The sequence below is a fragment of the Canis lupus genome, chromosome 5 (genome assembly GCF_011100685.1).
Source record: "Canis lupus familiaris isolate Mischka breed German Shepherd chromosome 5, alternate assembly UU_Cfam_GSD_1.0, whole genome shotgun sequence".
In the NCBI taxonomy this organism is placed as follows: domain Eukaryota; kingdom Metazoa; phylum Chordata; class Mammalia; order Carnivora; family Canidae; genus Canis; species Canis lupus.
In genome coordinates, this window is record NC_049226.1 from 10661930 (window position 1) to 10682376 (window position 20447).

Consider the following 20447-nt stretch of genomic DNA (forward strand, 5'->3'; position numbering starts at 1 on the left):
CCATTATTTAGCTTACTGCAAGATATATGGAGAAAAATAGTAACACAGACATCATATGACCCCAGAGAGAGCAAGGGAAGAGGGAACTTGTCTTGGTTCCTCAAGATTTTCCAATTTCTGATTCTCATCCCTTAGCTGGTCTTCCTGTTCCTTATCTTCTGGGATTCTGTGTGGTGCTCTTGATTATTATTGTCATAAACACCCATTTTACTTAAGCTAGCTTGATTGATTTTTCTCCTAACCAAAGGAATTCTAGAATGCTTATTTTTTCTGCCTACGATTGTCCCATTGGCTGGCTGCCACAGTTGATTAGTCTAGACGCTTGGTCAGTTATGGCCTCAAGATAATTGATTTTCCTTTCAAACGAATTGCCTCTCAAGTCTATTGTGACTATAACCTGGTCTGCCCTGATCTGCAGTTCTGCCAAAGTGTTAGGACAGGCAGGAAATGCTCTAGCTTTCAGAAAAAGTGCATAACTTCAGGGGTTAACTCTTCCTCTCTCAAGTTTATTCCCATTTCATGTTTCCTGGTACAGTGAGGTGCTAAAGGAGACTGGAGTCTGCATTCTCTAAACTTGTGCCACCTTCTAGAGTGTAGTTTGGGGCAAGATGGTTAACCTCTGGGAACCTCAGCTTTTCTCATCTGTAAAATGGAGATAATAATATCAGCTTCTCAAGGTTGCTAAGATGATGAAGTGAGATATACACATGTACATATCTAAGTATACTGTACAAATTTGGGATATTCTTCTTCCTGGTTCCTCTAATTATCTGCAGTATTTAGCTATTGGGAATGAAGGCAATCATCTCAAACATCTGAGATGAACTGGTTAGAAAACCACACTTTTAGTTATCTGTGTTTGTATTTCTTAGACCATCTTGGCTAAGTTTATAAAGGAAAAGTGCCAACTGCATTTCCCACTTTATCAATGAGAAAACTAATATTCAGGTAGGCCACGTGTCATGTGATAAAAAAAACAATAGGCCCAGGCTTAAATTTCAGGTTTTCTGACTTCAGTTAAGTAATTTTCATTAATTTATGATATTCCGTGTGTGAGATAATCCAAAAATAGGGTTTAAAATGTATTATTATCTCTATAATTGAATTGCCTCCTCTGAGCCTTGACTACAATACTTTGTATCTAATGTGGCATGAAGCCTTTTTATATCTTCCCACAAATTTTTGACTTTATGGTCATCAAGCGTGCTGGTCTCCACATGGAGTCTGAGGGTTAAAAATAGTCATTATTAGCAAACAAACTTTCAAGTTCTCCTGTGCAATAAGGTTCAAGTTCTCTTGTGCCATAAGGACATAATTTTAAGGATTGCTTCTCTCAAAACTTCCTTTACCTTTTTATTCCTTAGACTATAAATGAAAGGGTTCAGAAGAGGGGTCACCATTGTCGTGAGGACAGCTGTCACCTTGTCAAACTCCAGTGAATGGCTCTGGCTGGGCCTCACATACATGAAGATGTTGCTCCCATAGGCAATGGACACAACCGTGATGTGAGAAGCACAAGTGGAAAAGGCCTTCTGACGTCCTTGGGCTGAGGGGATGTGCAGGATGGTAGAGATGATGTAGGTGTAGGACACGATGGTGAATACCAGTGAGGTCAGGAGGACAAAGGAGGACAAGAGGAAGTTTATCATCTCAATGAAATGAGTGTCTATGCAGGCCACCTGCAGTAAAGGGGCAATGTCACAGAAGAAATGACCAATTTCCCTATAACAGTAAGGCAGTCTGGAGACCACGATAGTTGGGCACAGCACTGAGAGGAAGGCTCCCACCCAGCAGCCCAGAACCAGCAGGAGACAGACCCTGCTGTTCATGATAACGGTGTAGCGCAGAGGGTTACAGATGGCCACGTAGCGGTCAAAGGACATCACTGCCAGGAGGATAAACTCCACTGTCCCCAGGAAAAAAAAGAAGTATGTTTGGGTGATGCAGCCAGCAAAAGATATGGTTTTCTTGTCCTCTAGGAGACAAGCTAACAGCTTTGGGGTAACTGAGGTAGTGTATAGAATGTCCAAAAATGACAAATTACTGAGAAAGAAGTACATTGGGGTTTGGAGGCGATTATCAGCCCATATTAAGGAAATGATGACAGTATTTCCTGTTAGAGTTAGCATGTAGGTAAACAGGAGGACCACAAAGAGGGAGATCTGAAGCTTCCGGATAACAGGGAAGGCAGTCAGCGTAAATTCAGTCACTCTGGACTGATTTTGCACATCCATCACACGCAATAGCTACTGGGCAGCACGTCTCTGAAAAAAAAATTATAGAGATGAAAATGAGGTTCAGTAAGTTTTCAACTCTCCGATGTCAGTGCTAAAGATGAGGTAGTAAAAGCTTTGGATGAAGAGTCAAGAGTGACTTCATGCTGCTACTCTCTCTCCTATACATAGGACCTTGGATAGATTACATGACTTCTTCTAACCTCAATATTCTCATTTTTAAAATTTTTGATTGAATGAAATTACCTCCACGGTCCCACTGAACTCTGCTCTTTGCAATGGTTTTTGTCTTTGAGCCAGTGCTTCTTCTCTTCTTTCTTTCTTCTCAATCTACTATTTTCCCAGCTAAGTTCTGTGCCTGAGAAAAGAGAATACTTAACTGAGAATCCAGCCAGTTGGTTTGCAAAATGGTGCAAGGGAATGTTAACAAAAGTTGAGTTCCTTTTCCCCGAGTTATTTCAACCCTTCAGGTATCATCCACATAAAAGAGCAGAAACCTTGGGTGCTAAATGAAAAATATATATGTACAGCCAAGAATACTTTATCCAATAGATGTCATTCAAATTAGGAGGGATAAAAAGCTTCCAGAACAAGCAGAAACTAAAACAATTTGTGATTACTAATCCAGGCCTACAAGAAATATTAAAAGGGAGCCTTTAAGTGACGAGAAAGCCCAAAAGTAACATAGACCAGAAAGGAGCAGAGAAAATATACAGAAACAGTGACTTTACAGGTTATATAATAGCATTAAATTCACATCTTTCAATAGTTACTCCAAGGGGTGCCTGGGTGACTCAGTCAGGTAAACATGTGATCTTTGACTCAGATCATCTATGTCTTTGACTCAGATCATGATCCTAGGGTTCTGGTATTGAGCCCTGCATTGGGCCCCCTGCTCAGTGGGGAGCCTGCTTCTTCCCCTCCTCCCTGATTGTGTTTTCTCTCACTATCTCTGTCTCTGTCTTTCAAATAAATAAATAAATAAATAAATAAATAAATAAATAAATATCTTAAAATAGTTACTCTGAATATAAGTGTACTAAATGCAGAAATCAAAAGACACAGGATATCAGAATTGGCGTAAAAAAGCAAGACTCATCAATATGCTGTCTGCAAGAGACTCATTTTAGACCCAAAGACACCTCCAGATTTAAACTGAGGGGGTGGAAAACCATTTATCATGCTAATAGACATCAAAAGAAAGCAGACACGGCAATCCTTCTATCAGACAGATTAGGTTTTAAACCAAAGACTGTAATAAGAGATGAGGAAGGACACTGTATCATAATTAAAGGGTTTATCTAATAAGAAGACCTAAAAATTGTAAATATTTATGTCTCTAACATGGGAGCAGTCAATTATATAAACCAACTAATAAGAAAATTAAAGAAGCACATCAATAATAATACAATAATAGTGGGGGACTTTAATACCTCACTCACTACAATGGACAGATAATCTAAGTAGAAGATCGACAAGGAAACAAGGGCTTTGAGTGACACACTGGACCACATGGACTTCACAGATATATTCAGAACATTCCATCCTAAAGCAACAGAATACACATTCTTCTCAAGGGCATGTGGAATATTCTCCAGAATAGATCACATACTGGGTCACAAATCAGGTCTTAACTAGTACCAAATGATTGGGATCATTGCCTGCATATTTTTAGACCATAATGCTTTGCTGAAACTCAATCAAAAAAGAGGAAATTTGGAAAGAACTCAAATGCATAGAAGCTAAAGAGCAACCTATGAAAGAATGAATGGGTCAACTGGGAAGCTAAAAAAGAATTTGAAAAATTCATGGGCACAAATGAAAATGAAAACACAATCATTCAAAACCTTTGGGATGCAGCAAAAGGTGGTCCTAAGAGAGAAATATATAGCAATGTAAGCCTTTCTCAAAAAACAAGAAAGGTCTCAAATACATAACCTCACACACCTAAAAGATCTGGAGACAGAACAGCAAATAAACCCTAAACATAGCAGGAGAAGAGAAATAATCAAGATTAGAGCAGAAATCAATGAAATAAAAACCGAAAGAATAGTAGAACATATCAACAAAACTAGAAGATGGTTCTTTGAAAGAATAATATTGATAAGCCCCTGGCCAGACATATTACCAAGAAAAGAGAAAGGAGCCAAATAAATTAAATCATGAATGAAAGGGGAAAGGTCACAACACCAAAGGAATACAAACAATTATAAGAACATATTATGAGCAACTATATGTTACAAATAGGCAATCTGGAAGAAATGGATGCATTTTTAGAGACATGTAAACTACCAAAACTGAAACAGGGAGAAATAGAAAACCTGCAAGGAAATTGAAGCAGTAAACAAAAAATCTCCCAACAAATAAAAGCCCAGGGCTAGATGGCTTCCCAGGGGAATTCTACCAAACATTTAAAGAACTAATACCTATTCTTCTGAAGCTATTTCAAAAAAAATAGAAATGGAAGGAAAACTTACAAACTCTTTTTATGGGGTCAACATTACCTTGATCCCAAACAAGACCTCGACCCCAACAAAAGGGAGAATTACAGACCAATATCCCTGATGAACATGGATGTAAAAAATTCTCACCAAAATACTAAGCAAGAGGATCCAACGGTCCATTAAAAAAATGATTCACCATGACCAAGTGGAATTAATTCCTGGGCTGCAAGGGTGGTTCAACATCCGCAAAACAATCAATGTGAAACACTTCATTAATAAAAGGAAGGACAAGAACCATATGATCCTCTCAATAGACACAGAGAAAGCATTTGACAATATACAGCATCCTTTCTTGATTAAAACACTTTACAGTGTAAAACCAGGGTGCCTGGGTAGCTCAGTGGTTGAGCATCTGCCTTTGGCTCAGGTTGTGATCCTAGGGTCCTGAGATTGAGTCTTGCATCAGGCTCCCCACAGGGAGCCTGCTTCTCCCTCTGCCTATGTCTCTGCCTCTCTCTGTGTCTCTTATGAATAAATAAATACAATCTTTACAAAACATTTCATAAAAACCATATATGGAAAGCCCACAGTCAATATCATTCTTAATGGGGAAAAACTGAGAGCTTTTCCCTTAAGGTCAGGAATATTACAGGGATGCCCACTCTCACCACTGCTGTTCAACATAGTACTAGAAGTCCTAGCCTCAGCAATCAGACAACAAAAAAAATAAAAGACATCTGAATCAGAAAAGAAGTCAAATTCTTACTCTTTGCAAATGATATGATACTTTATGTGGAAAACCCAAAAGACTCCACCCCAAAATTGCTAGAACTCATTTAGGAATTCAGCAAAGTGGCAGGATACAAAATCAATGCACAAATATCAATCGCATTTCTATACACTAACAATGAGACAAGAGAAAGAGAAATTAAGGAATTGATTCCATTTACAAATGGGATCAAATGGGTTTACAAAACCCTTAAGATACCTAGGAATAAACCTAACCAAAAGGGTAAAGGATCTGTACTCAGAAAACTATAGAACACTCATGAAAGAAGTTGAAGAAGACACAAAGAAATGGGAAAACATTCCACATTCATGGATTGGAAGAACAAATCTTGTTAATATGTGCATGCTACCCAGAGCAATTCATACGTTCAATACAATTATATCAAAATGCTGTCAACTTTTTCACAAAGCTGAAACAAATAATCCTAAAACTTATATGGAACCAGAAAAGACCCCAAATAGCCAAAGGAATGTTGAAAAAGAAAACCAAAGCTGGTGGCATGACAATTCCAGATTTCAAGCTCTATTACAAAGTTGTAATCATCAAGACAATGTGGTACTGCCACAGAAACAGACACATAGACCAATGGAACAGAATAGAGAACCCAAGAATAGACCCTCAACTCTATGGTCAACTATTGTTTGACAAAGCAGGAAAGAACATCAATGGAAAAAAGACAGTCTCTTCAATAGATGATGTTAGGGAAATTGGACAGCCACATGCAGAAGAATGAAACTGGACCATTTCCTTACACCATATACAAAAATAGACTAAAAAAATCAGTGAGAGACCTAAATGTGAGACAGAAATCCATCAAAATCCTAGAGGAGAACACAGGCAGCAATATCTGTGACCTTGGCCATTCAATATCATGATAGACACGTCTTCAAAGGCAAGGGAAACAAAGGCAAAAATGAACTACTGGGATTTCATTAAGATAAAAAGCTTTTGCACAACAAAGGGAACAATCCACAGAACCAAAAGACAACCAACATAATGGGAGGAGATATTTGCAAATGTCTTATTAGATAAAGGGCTAATATCCAAAATATATAAAGAACTTATCAAATTCAACACCCAAAGAACAAACAATCCAGTGAACAGAAGACATGAACAGACATTTCTCCAAATGGCCAACAGACAAGTGAAAAAATGCTCAACACCACTCGGCATCAGGGCAATACAAATCAGAACTACAATGAGATACCACCTCACACCAGTCAGAATAGTTGAAATTAACAAATCAGGAAACAACAGATGTTGGCAAGGATACGAAGAAAGGGGAACCCTCTTGGTGGGAATGTAAACAGTATGGAGATTCCTCAAAAAGTTGAAAATAGAGTACTCTATGACCCAACAATTGCATAATGGGTATTTGCCTCAAAGATACAAATGTAGTGATCTAAAGGGGCACCTGCACCTCAATTTTTATACCAGCAATGTCCATGATAGCCAAATATGGAAAGAGCCCAGATGTCCATTGACAGATTAATGGATAAGAACACGTGGTATAAGGGATCCCTGGGTGGCTCAGCAGTTTAGCACCTGTCTTCGGCCCAGGGCGTGATCCTGGAGTCCCAGGATAGAGTCCCACATCGGGCTCCCTGAATGGAGCTTACTTCTCCCTCTGCCTATGTCTCTGCCTCTCTCTCTCTGGTATCTCTCATGAATAGATAAATAAAATCTTTAAAAAAAACACAAGGTATGTATGTATATATGTACATATATGTATATGTATATGTATATATATATATACACAATGGAATACTACTCATCATCAAAAAATATTAAATCTTGCCATTTACAATAACATGGATGGAACTAGAGGGTATCATGCTAAGTGAAGTAGGTCAGTCAGGTAAAGACAAATAGCATATGGTCTCACCATATGTGGAATTTAAGAAACAAAATAGAAGATCATAGGGGAAGAGAGGAAAAATAAAACAAGACAAAATCAGAGAGGAAGACAAACCACATGAGATTTTTAAATATATAAAACAAACTGAGGGTTGCTGGATGGGAGCAGGTTGGGAGATGGAGTAACTGGGTGATGGGCATTAAGGAGCATTCTTGCTGAAATAGCACGGGATATTATATAAGACTGATGAATCACTGACTTCTACTCTGAAACTAATAATACATTATATGTTAATTAATTAAATTTAAATAAAAAATGAATAAACTTAAAAAAAAAAAAGAGCAGAAACCTGAGACTGGCCAAGAGGGTCCAATGAAAGGGAACCTGACCTGCATTTGACCTGCATTTGTTATTGGGATTGTGTTGAGTCTCAATGTGATATCTGGTTGTACCCACATTGTTTGGATGTAATAATAATTGATCTCTCATGAGGCTGCATAGGTTTTTCTTATTGCTTATACTGGTAAAGAGTTTTTGATGTTTACTCTGTCACAGAGCAAGTAGGTGCATGATGTATGGTTCATAATTTTCATAATCTATTTCATATATTTGAAAACGTCTTTTGAGAAAATGATCATTGTCCTTTGCAATGTTGTGTGTATGTCAGCGTCCAAAGGAATAACAAATCTTTCCCCTCCCATTCCCCAACTGGGAATTCCTACATGTTCTCTTAAATAGGTCTCTTATGTCTTATGTTCTTTTCAGCAATTTGAACATCAGGTTCTTAATAGTAGTTGAAATGCTGCTCTTGGAATACTACTCAACTTTGGTGAACATCTGTATGTCTGTAAAATTCAGTTGAAGCTCTTTCTTTTGGTGTTTTATTTTGTGACTAATCCTTTAATTTAAGTTCAAATGACCAATTTGTGAACCTGAGCTAGGATCCCTGTAGGTTTGGAGCCCACCAAGTTCATTTTGTAAAGAGATCACTTTCCTCACGATCTCTGTAGGGAAAAGTAACTCCCAGAAGCCATTTTTTACCTTAAAGACATTTTTTTTTTCTGAATGGACCTCCATTTGAAAAGTTTCCTGTGACTTTTTCTGATCCTTATAGTTGCTCTTTTTTTATTCATCTTTATTTATTTCAAAAATAAATTGCTTTTAAGTTACCAAAGGACCTCGGGGCCCCTGGGTGGCTCAGTTGGTTAAGCAGCTGCCTTTACCTCAGGTCATAATCCCAGGCTCCTGGGATTGAGCCCGGCATTGGGCTTCCTGCTCCACAGGGAGCCTGCTTCTCTCTCTCCCTCTGCCTGCTGCTCCATCTGCTTATGCTCTCTCTCTCTCTCTCTCTCTCTCTGTCAAACAAATAAAATAACTTTTTAAAAGTTATCAAAGGACCTCTAACATAAAAATAGAATAGAGCATGATATGTGGACAAGTGGAAATGCTTTGAAATTCCCTTTCATTTTCCCCTCTCCCACCTTCCTTACTGACCATACTAGAGACTAGCAGGTGTTAAGGCAGACGAATGTGGATTCTCATGCAGCTGCCTGCCATCTATTCCAGTGTTGCTTCCATTTGTCTAGCCAATTGTTTCCCAACTTCCCTAAAGTCCTCCATTTTTCTTCTTGGGTATTCAGTTTCTGATTGTCCTGATAGGAGCTTGATTCCTTCCCGGTGTTGTAAAAGTTAGACAAGATGGGATCTGCAGAAGCACTGTGCCATTTTTCAGCAAGATTCCAAGATAGTTGAAGACAAATACAGTTACCGTTTGCCATGGTTGTCATTGGGTCACATATGAATGGGAAAAAATGGCATCGAGAGCTTTCTATTCTGCTGTATTTGGGTCAAATAAACTCTGAGAAGAACTAGAGATGCAACATTGTTGTCTTTGGAGAATCTCTTAACTTCATGATCCTGGAGAGCAAGCTGGCTTTGTGTTGGTCTTCTCCAGATGACCTCTCTAGAGCCCACCCTGTCCAGGGGGAAAGGTTCTGGATTATGACAATCTGTGTCTAAGGATTTAACTGTAACCTTGCCAAGTTAAGGCTTTCATTTTGCGGGAAGATTATTCTTCGTTACCATTTGTGGATCCTTGAAAAGTAGCAATAAATGGCACATTTCAAGATTCCAGATTTAGTCAGAAAAATGTGGACTAATGGAAAAATCATAGCAGATTTGGAATCAGAGAACCTATGTTTTTTTTCTCCTTTGGCCACTTATAGCTTTGGATCTTTAATGAGACTCCTAAGCATCCTGTCTTAACCATCTGCTTTGTAAAATGCAGATAACGACAGTGGCAGATTGAGGTCGTCAGCTCGGGCCTCTATATACCATGATGTATGTATACTTAGTGTTCAGTACATGTTTGTTAAGAGCATTGAGATGGGGAAGGAGGAACAAAAAAGGACTAAGATGTGGTGGGGGTGGGGATAAGAGATAATTTGGGATCTTTGCCGCTGTCAGTAAAACGTGACAAAATTTAATTGCAACCAAAGTACATTAAGGACTTTCATTTACATACTTACAGTAAAGCTATCATACTTGACAGCTGCCATCACTGTCATTTCAGGGACAGCCATAATTACACTTTAATTCATAAACTATACATGTAAACAAATTTAGGGAGACTCGGACTGTTTAACATATAAATATGGATAATTGCATAATAAAGTATACTCACATTATACTGATTGTGGCACAGTTGGTATTTTCTCTATTCGAGTATGCGAGGAAACTGGAATGCTGGCTGTTTTTCCTGCTGCATTCCCTCTGTTATTCTTTCAATTCTGTGATGCTTCAGCCTTGAATTGTGTGAAAATCTCAGTTTTCACCTGAGACCGTTCCCCATGAGTAGCTAATCAAAACCACACCAAATGGTTGTTCAGTTTTGGCTTCAGTGCTCTATCCTTCTTCCTCTGAATGAGAAATTGTCCTTCTTCATTACCTCTGTGGATTTTTCTCCATTCTTTTTGTATTTCCACAGGAAAAGCTAAGTCTCTATTTACACTAGGAATGAGTCTTAGTGTTATATTATCTTGTCATCTTTCATGTGACACGTCCAGTGTATGTCAACCTGAGGATATTCCTCAGAGTTTCAAGTCCTATGGATTCTGAAGCACATTCTTGTCAAGAGGGATAGAATGGGGGGGGGGGGGGGGTTGGTGGTGAATGCATCAGTCACATACCTGAATCTAGAGCAGGTCCTCTGACTTCTATTTTGGATCTCTGCCAAAAGTGGCCTGGACTTCCCAAATCTCAGCTGGGTTTTTTTCTTTTTTTAGTTGTGGGAATGTGACTTCCTATCTATTCAGTGAATTTCCATTTCTTCTGTGGATCCATCCTGATTGTAAGAAGAATTCATTTTTGCATTCCCTGAAACATCTCTCTAAACTCTCACCCTTGGTGAGAATTTTATTTACCCAGGTCACCCCTGTTCATTTATCAGGTATACTGTGACTTGATTTTACATATAACCGCCTTTATTTACTCTCTTCAGATAATAACACTACCCTGCCTATATTAAGGTGATTACAATGGGATGAACTCTGAAATTTAATGAGATTTTTGTGTTCCCCTTCAGAGATTTGGTTTACAATGGCACCTGGGACTATGGCATAAGAAAAGGTTAATTATTATTATTGCAATCACAGAATATTAGATTGAAAGTAACTAATAGTAGTTATAAAGTTAGGGTCTCCTGGGACATTCTCTTCGTTGTTTATTTTATTTATTTAAAGAGAAATTTAGAGGGACACCTGGGTGGCTCAGTGGTTGAGTGTTTGCTTTGGGTTCAAGGCATGATCCCTGAGTCCTGGAATCAAGTCCCACATCAGTTTCTCCGCAGGGAGCCTATTTCTCCCTCTTGCCTATGTCTCTGCCTCTCTCTCTCTCCCTCTCTGTCTCTCATGAATAAATAAATAAAATCTATTTTAAAAATAAACAAAGAGAAACTTATCTGCTTTGAAGCCTCAGAGAACTAGAAACTCAGAAAACTTAAAACTTGTTTTTTTCTGAAATGATCATAATGTATTAAAATAAGCTTTAAGCTGTTTTCCAAACAGATTATTTACATAGATTTATATGTCTCTGTACCCATTTTAAATCCATTTCATTAGTGTACAATGTACACATAATACACAATTTAAGTATACAGTCGGTTGAGGTTCGACACATGAATCCATTCAGGTAGCCCCCAGCACCACTGTGATGGTTTATAATATTTCCATCATCTTAGGAACTGTGCCCTGTTGCAGAAAATGCTCTCCTCTCCCCAACTCAGCCCCTGATAACTACTGAGGTGTTTGTCAGGATAATTTGAATTTTCTAAAATTTTATATAAATGCAGTCTTACTGCATGTAGTCTTTTGTGTTTGTTTTCTTTCACTTAAACAGATACCTTGAGATTAATCCCAGGTGTTTCAGGTATCAGTTATTTCTTCCTTTGTTTATGAAGGATTATCTATAACATAGATTGTGAAGATGTATCACAGTTGGTTTATTCATCAGATGATGGATACTTGAGTTGTTTTCAGTATTGGCCATTATGAATAAAGCCTCTAAGAACAGTTCATGCTTTTAATTTTTTTTAAGATTTTATTTATTTTTCATGAGAGACCCAGAGAGAGAGGGGCAAAGACATAGGCAGAGGGAGAAGCAGGCTCCCTGCAAGGAGCCCAGTATAGGTCTGGATCCCAGGACTCCAGGATCACGAACTGAGCCAAAGGCAGACACTCAACCACCGAGCCACCCAGGCACCCTGAGTTCATGTTTTTACATGAATATTTGTTTTCACTTCTCTTAGATACATTCTGAGAAGTGGGATTACTATGTTTAAATGATAAGAATATGTCTAATTATAAGAAACTATCAAGATGCTCTCCAGAGTCATTGTATCATTTTCATTTGTATTGGCAATATATCAGACTCTCACAGTCCCACATCCTTAATAATGCTTGGCATTGTCAGTCTTTTTAATTTTAGCCAGTCTAGTGCATGTTGATGGAATAACCTAATGTATTATATTTTTTTATTTTTTAAGCTTATTTGATGTATAACTGTGACAAATGAAATTGCACATATTTAAAACATACATCATGAAGATTTGACATAAATATATATGTTGGGAAATGATTACCACAATCAATTAATTGACACATCCTTCACCTCATATAGTTACCATTTTTTTCGTTTTTGTTTTTGTTTTTGTTTTGGTGAGCATGTTTAAACTGTCTACTGGTTAGCAAATTTCAAGCACACAATTCAGCACTATTAACTGTAGTCACTGTGCTGGACATAAGATACCCAGAGCTTATTCATCTTATAACTAACTTGGTGCCTTTGCCTAGTATCTCCCCATTATCCTCTATTCCATATATGAGTGAAAACTTAATATATTTGTCAGATATGTTCATTGACTATCTACAATAGTCAAAATATGACACAGTTCAAGTGTCAATTGATGAATAAAGATGTAGCATATATATGCATATATACAGACACACACATACATTTATATACAATGGAATATTATTCAGCCATAAAAAATAATTAAATCTTGCCATTTACAACAACATGGATGGAGCTAGAGCATATAATGCTAAGCAAAATCAGTCAGAGAAACACAAGTACCATATGATTTCATTCATATGTGGAATTTAAGAAACAAAACAACTGAGCAAAGTGAAAAAAAAGAGAGAAATGCAAACCAAGAAACAGACTCAACTCTAGAGAACAAACTGATGGTTCCCAGAGGGGAGGTGTGTGAGGGATCGGTAAAATAAGTGATGGGAATTCAGGAGCACATTTGTTGTGATGAGCAACAGGTGTTGTGTGGAAGTGTTAAATCACTATATTGTAACACCTGAAACTATTATCATATTTTATGTTAACTAACCGGAATCTAAATAAAAGTTTTTTTTTAAAGGTAATATATTTTTTAAAAAACATGCTATGCTGATGGAGACAGAGGTAGTTGATGGCATCTGAAACTTGAGAATATTTATTGTCGGAGAGCATTTTCTATTGGATCAATGACTTAAAAAAAGGATGAAAAGTTTTTTAAGTATTATTTTTTCCTTTAAATAAGGCAAAATACCAAGCAAATCCCCCAGGAACCCCTAGCAGATTTGTTTGGCACCTTCTAAAACTTCATAATTGTGATTAGGTAGTTCAAAACCAACATTCTAAAAAAAAAAAAAAAAAAGGAAACAAATCAACATTCTTTTGTAACAATATTATTAATTAACTTTCTTTGACCTGTATCCCCAGGAGCTATTTTCTTCTAAGTCTCTAAGGCAAATAAGCCCAGGAAAAAACATAGTTCATCCACTTACAAAAGAAGAGAAAATTTACATAAGAAAGGAAGCTTTATAGAGAAAAAGAACAGGATAACTTTTAAAAAAATATTCAAGTCACTTTTAATCTGCTGATTTAGAGTATTCGAGGCCATTTAGTAAGCGGAAAATTTAATACTCTAGGAACCGTGAAGTTGGAACAAGACATCAAAAACTATATTAAGTCCCCGTCACTGGGCTGTCACTTGGCAAGAATGATGTAAGAAGGATTCTGCATCAGCCAATTCTGAGTTACTGTATGAGGTTCTATACCCAAAACAACCTGGCTTCTAAATAATTCTAACGATTGAGAATTAACCAAAGACTCAAAACTAGCCTTCTTGAAAGGGGAAAAATACCTGTGAATAGAGAATCAATGATTTTCTGGGATAATTCTTTCAAATAGAGTCAGGGATGATCTACTCTAATCCAGCTGATTAATGCCTGCAAGTTTTTCAAGCCTCTTAATATTTTGCCACCACATTCTCTGCCTGCAAAACCAGACTCTAGATTCATTTCTGTGTGGCACTCACTGGGAAGTTAGGGAGCAAAGGGGATTTCTAGATCATGGAGGTATTTAAGGGCTGCCATTTTGAAAAAAGGTCAGTATTTGGTTCGAAAAGTCAGAGCATGAGCATTTATTTGGAATTTACAAAGAAAGATTTTTCTATTCAACATAAGAGCTTTTTATTCAGCCAGTGCTAAAGCAAGATAGAGATTTCCCCCTCACTGAATTATCCAAGCCATGGCTGAATGTAAATGGTGGGGAGGATGCTAATCACAAGGACACATATTGGGGTTGGGTGGTTCAGTGACCCAGTAAATTTTATTTTATCTTTAAGAGATATTTCTATGAACTAGACATAAAAATAGAAGTGGCAAAAGAAAAATTTCAAAGTACAATATTTAGAGTAAATTCATGCACACATAATATCACAATTGGAGCCTCTTACTATGTCTACATGTACAAAACATGCTTGGAGAATCTTACATCATCTATACAATTGGTGAAATGTAAGTAAACTTTTTCATCTATGTTTTATTTACTAATACATTACTCTTGTTAAATGTATCTTCTCATGTATAGTCTCGCTAAAATCTGTCATATTCTTAGTGGGATCAGATGCAAATCTGGGGGATTCATGTTAAGAGTGCACTAAAAATATTCCTCAGTTCCAAATTAAACTTTCCATAATTTATTGCTATTTATTCAAGAAACAGTTTGCCCTAATTATTCACCTCCTTTAAATTTATCTCAATCCTTTCCAAACGAATTTTTTAACAAGAATCTCTTAATATTGTCACGTGTTTGATTTAATTTAAACCTCACAGTAGCTTATCTTGAATGTTGTATTTATCTAACACTTTAATCTGAAAGTGTGAACTATCATTTGTCTGTTGAACAACTTCATGGAAATAACAAGATGACACACACAAAAAAACAGACACGCAGTACCTCAGAGAGAAAGTTCATATGAGATTTCACACACTATTATACTGGTATAGATATTCATGATTAGCCACTTATGTGCAGTAATTTATAGGATCATTTGAGAGCTTGTTTACTAGAGCATAGATTAGAATCTTCATAGTGGGAAAGGGAATTGAAAACTAACTGGCAGCAGGACTTTAAGACATTGAATGGATCTTGTGAATGTGTAGTCCAACATTCTGATTTTTCAGATAAGAATACTGAAGTCCAGGCTGTCCCTGGCTGGCATAATTTGACGAGTTTGAACACACACACCTTCATAATATCATCACCAAAATTAAGGCAACACATACACTCAACACCTCCTAGAGTTTCCTTTACACAATCATGCTACCGTGAGATATTTAGCCAGTTGATTAGCATTGGTAATTTAGATGATCGACATTTCCTTCCTGTATAGATAATGACTGAGTAAATGTTCTTGCACGTAAATCACATAAAATTCATCAAATTATGAGTATTAAATATGGACTGTTCTTTGTTGTATTTTTTTAAGATTTTATTTATTCATGAGAGACACAGAGAGAGAGAGAGAGGGAGAAGTAGGCTCCTCACAGGGAGTCTGATGTGGGACTCGATTCCAGGACCCCAGGATCACACCCTGAGCCAAAGGCAGACACTGAACTGCTGAGCCACCCAGATGTCCCTCTTTATTGTTTTTAAGATTTTATTTTTAAATGACATCTACACACAACATGGGACTTGAACTCATGACCCCAAGATCGAGTCCCACTCTTCCCCAACAGAGCCAACCAGGTCCCTCATGTGCAGTTCTCTTTATATCAATTGTACTGCAAAAAAAAAAAAAAAAAAAAAAAGCCGATTTAAAAAAATGAGTGTGCAGAGTTCTAGTAATTGACATGGATTATTATATACAAAAAAAGAAACATTGGAAAAGTCAGTTACAAAATAGTATGTCAGCATCGTTTATTTTAGATACACATATGTATGTAATTTAATTTTGAAACAGGCTGGAAATACATTCGTCAAAATGTTGTCCCTGTATCTCTAACAGATTTGCTTACAGATTAAAATTTTCTTTTTTATATTTGCATATTCTAATTTTTTGCACTGAAAAATGTGAAGTTTTTTTTTTTTTTGTAGTGGGAAACAAAAAATGAAATAGGAAGGCAAAATTTTTATGTTGGAAAAGGGGTAGAGAGGGAGATGGGAAATGGAAATTGAGAGGTATAAACTCTATTTGTTAAGAATGAGCTAAGTAAAATCTAGACCAAAAAAGAGCATTGAGGTTAAAGCCTGGATGCTTTTAACCTGAAATGGGGATATCTGTGCCAAAGAACATTTCTCAGATACCAGGATAAAGAATAACTAGATGATCTTGATGCATAGTTTTATGATTTCAACTAATCAAGTAAATGGAGTGAGCTAAATAAATTACCTCTATTTTCCCCTCTTGTGTATAATCTGTACCTCTCTGATTTTATCACAATTATATCATGTCCCCTTAAATAATCAGCCAGACATAAGGGAGACAAAGAAAAATACCATATGATTTCACTTACATGTGGAATCTAAAAAACAAAACAAATGAATAACAGACTTGTAAATACAGAGAACAAGCTGGTGATTGTCAGAGAGGAGGTGATGGAGGAATGTGATTAAGAGGGTCAAATTTCCAGTTATAAAATAAATATGTTACAGGGATGAAAAGTATAGCATATGGAATATAATCAATAATATTGCAATAACGTATGGTGGTGACACATGGTAACTACACTTATCATGCTCAAACGAAGTAATGCATAGGATTATTGAATGAATATGTTGTATACTTGAAACACTGTGGATTAATCATCCTTCAATAAAAAATAATAATCAACCAGATATATGATGTATAGCCTACATACTTCACAGAATTTGTAGAAGATAGGTTTTGGACACAGGGCATAATCTAAAGATAAGATAAGCAGCACCATGCCCTTTTGATGTGTCACCTAAAGTGATGAGCAGGAACCATGAATCATTGTTCCTTTCAGATATTTCTGGTCTGTTTCCATAGATCTATATATGCAAGGAAAAGACTCAAAATGGACTCTGGAGATCACCAAATATCAGAAAAAAGAAATCAACCTTTATCTCTTACTCGTGGCAGGTCACCAATGTCAAGTGCCCAAGGGAAGAAAATTTGTTCTAGAAAGGGCTGGAAAGTATTTAAAAAGATTTCTCTCTCAGTAACTGTAAACTTCAGAAAAATAGTTCTAGTTAAAGTGTGGGTCGAGGGCGCTTGGGTGGCTTAGTGGTTGGGCATCTGCCTTTAGCTCAGGTCGTGATCCCAGGGTCCTGGGATCAAGTCCTGCATCCGGCTCCCCGCAGGGAGCCTTCTTCTCCCTCTGCCTATGTCTTCGCCTCTCTCTGTCTCTCATGAATAAATAAATGAAATATTTAAAAAATAAAGTGTGAGTCAGGTCTTCATACCACATTTTATTTATTTATTTATTTATTTATTTATTTATTTATTTATTTATTTATCTATCTATCTATTTTATTTATTTATTTATTTTCATACCACATTTTTAACCAGGAAAATGAAGCTGGCTGCAATGAAGAGAAGAGAAATTTCATTTAATGAGAATGAATAGAACTGTATTACTGAAAGAAAGCTTCAAAAAATTTTTAATTCACTCTTCTCCCTTGTTTTATGGGAAAAGTTGTGTCGAAATGGTATTTTGATTTTCCCAAGGATGCCCAATAATGACTTTCCAATAGAGGGTTGACCCGTCTCCCAGTGGAAGACACTCTCCATAACACATTTCCAACAGATATTTGTAAAATTTCGTCCTGAGCTGATTTTCCTTTTCTTGCTTCTTAAGGGAGACCCTGCCCACCTCGTAGCCATAGCCATGGGGAATTGGAGCATAGTGACCGAATTTACCCTAATTGCCTTCCCTGTTCTCTTAGAGCTTCGAATCTTCCTCTTTGTGGTTCTTTTGCTGACTTACACACTAACAGCAACAGGAAACATTATCATCATCTTCCTAATATGGACTGATAATCGCCTGCAAACTCCAATGTACATTTTCCTCAGTAATTTGTCCTGTCTAGATATTTTATATACCACGGTCATTACCCCAAAGTTGCTAGCCTGCCTCCTTGGAGAGAAGAAAACCATATCCTTTGCTGGCTGCATCACTCAAACATATTTCTACTTCTTTCTGGGGACAGTGGAGTTTATCCTCTTGGCGGTGATGTCCTTTGACCGCTACGTGGCCATCTGTAACCCCCTGCGCTACACCACCATCATGAACAGCAGGGCCTGCCTACTGCTGGTTCTGGGCTGCTGGGTCGGAGCCTTCCTCTCCGTGTTGGTACCAACCATTGTAGTGACAAGGCTGCCTTATTGTAGGAAAGAAATTAATCATTTTTTCTGTGACATTGCCCCTCTTCTGCAAGTGGCCTGTGTAGACACTTACCTCATTGAGCAGATAAACTTCCTTCTATCTGCCCTCGTCATCCTGAGCTCCCTAGCATTCACAGCTGGGTCCTACACCTACATCATCTCTACCATCCTGCGCATTCCCTCAGCCCAAGGCCGCCAGAAAGCTTTTTCTACCTGTGCTTCTCACATTACGGTTGTGTCCATTGCTTATGGGAGCAACATCTTTGTGTATGTGAGACCCAGTCAGAACTATTCCCTGGATTTTGACAAGGTAGCTGCTGTCCTCATTACAGTGGTGACCCCTCTTCTGAACCCTTTTATTTATAGCTTAAGAAATGAAAAGGTGAAAGAAGTGTTGAGAGAGACAATGAACAGAATCATGTCCTTGATACTAAGGAAAACTTGACATTCGTGTTTAGTATATCACACAACGTTTCTTATCTTCAATACATTCATTCTGCATCAATATAGTACCATGTTGACATTCCAGAAACCTGAGACTGTGTCAACAGGATGAGCAATGACTGTACCAAACTGAAGGAAATTCTGCTTACATCTAGAAAAAAAAAAATCTAAGCCATAAAAAAAAAAAAAAAATCTAAGCCATCAACTTGTATATTCAAGGCTTTAAACCATGAAACATTACCTAAATAGGATCTAGAGTTTCCCAGATCTAATCTCAGCTAAATCAGTGTGTTTTCTAGATGACTTTGACCATGTCACAACTTATCTAAGCCTTAATGTCTCCATCTCTAAATGAAATAATAGATAATAAAACATCACTACTTGTAGGAAGACAGTAAAGTTAGAACATTTAAGCTTCTTGGATTAGGCATTCTTGAAAATTTCAAGAGTTTCAGTTTTCACCTACACATACCACTAAAATTAGAACAATGCAAAGATTAGCATGGCCCTGCAGAAGGATAACATGCAAATTCATGAAACATTCCATATCATTTGGTGGCAGATGGTAATTAGACTTGTCATTTCATAATGTATAAAAATATAGAGTCACTATGATGTGTACCTGAAACTAACTTGTGTGTCAATTACATTTCAATTTTTTTTAAAAAAAAGGTACTTAAAAAAAAAAAAAAGCAAACCTGAGTGAAAGGTGGAGATATTTGCTGAGAAAAGGAACATAAGAAAGGCAGGTCACAAATGACTTTGGTAAAATATTTAATAGAATTTGGGGGGTAAAAGCCAAAATGAAGTAGGTACAATAATCTGAATATATAAAGAAACAATATAAATACAATCAATATTTTCAAGCAGGTTAGCTGAGATTATAAGCAGTATGATAATATAAAGGAAATGTGTGTTAGAAAATATTTTCTAAGAGGAGATGTGTTTGCTTTTTTCCAATACTAATTGGAGGAGGATAGTCGTGGCCTTAGGCTGAGGCAACAGGAGAGCATGAATGACTACTTTGATGGGTTACCCAAATGACCAAAGGTGAGGACATCAAGAACATGAAGGAAAGGATAGTTATTGGCAGAAGTTTGTATTACATACTAATAAATATGAATGGATGAATTCAGAAGTGGAACCTATAGCAACCAGGTGAAAATTGTCACAGTCCTTTGTGACGGATGGCCCAAAATGAACCTTAAGAAGAGGCTTAGCACCTAACTTTGGGTAGAAAAATGGCCAAAGAAAAAGTATAATTTATGTGTGAAGAATAGAGCAAATGACCTAGATCCCCATCCATCACATTCCTATTTATTTGTATGTAATACAAACTTCCACCAATAACTATCCTTTCCTTCATGTTCTTGATGTCCTCACCTTTGGTCATTTGGGTAACCCATCATAGTAGTCATTCATGCTCTCCTGTTGCCTCAGCCTAAGGCCACGACTATCCTCAGACATTGAATAACAAGCAGTGGAGGATCAC

The 20447-nt window shown here is 37.1% G+C and overlaps 2 protein-coding genes and 1 pseudogene across 2 annotated transcripts; 2 read left to right on the forward strand and 1 right to left on the reverse strand.

Moving 5' to 3' along the window:
* Positions 1-1286: 1286 nt before the first annotated feature.
* On the reverse strand, positions 1287-2234 carry OR6M2 (olfactory receptor family 6 subfamily M member 2). The gene is given in 1 exon segment (NM_001388802.1): positions 1287-2234. A coding segment is annotated over 1 exon segment (948 nt).
* A 15780-nt stretch (positions 2235-18014) lies between these two features.
* On the forward strand, positions 18015-18956 carry OR6M1 (olfactory receptor family 6 subfamily M member 1). The gene is given in 1 exon segment (NM_001388803.1): positions 18015-18956. A coding segment is annotated over 1 exon segment (942 nt).
* A 452-nt stretch (positions 18957-19408) lies between these two features.
* Positions 19409-19508, forward strand: LOC119872051 (annotated as a pseudogene).
* Positions 19509-20447: the final 939 nt, after the last annotated feature.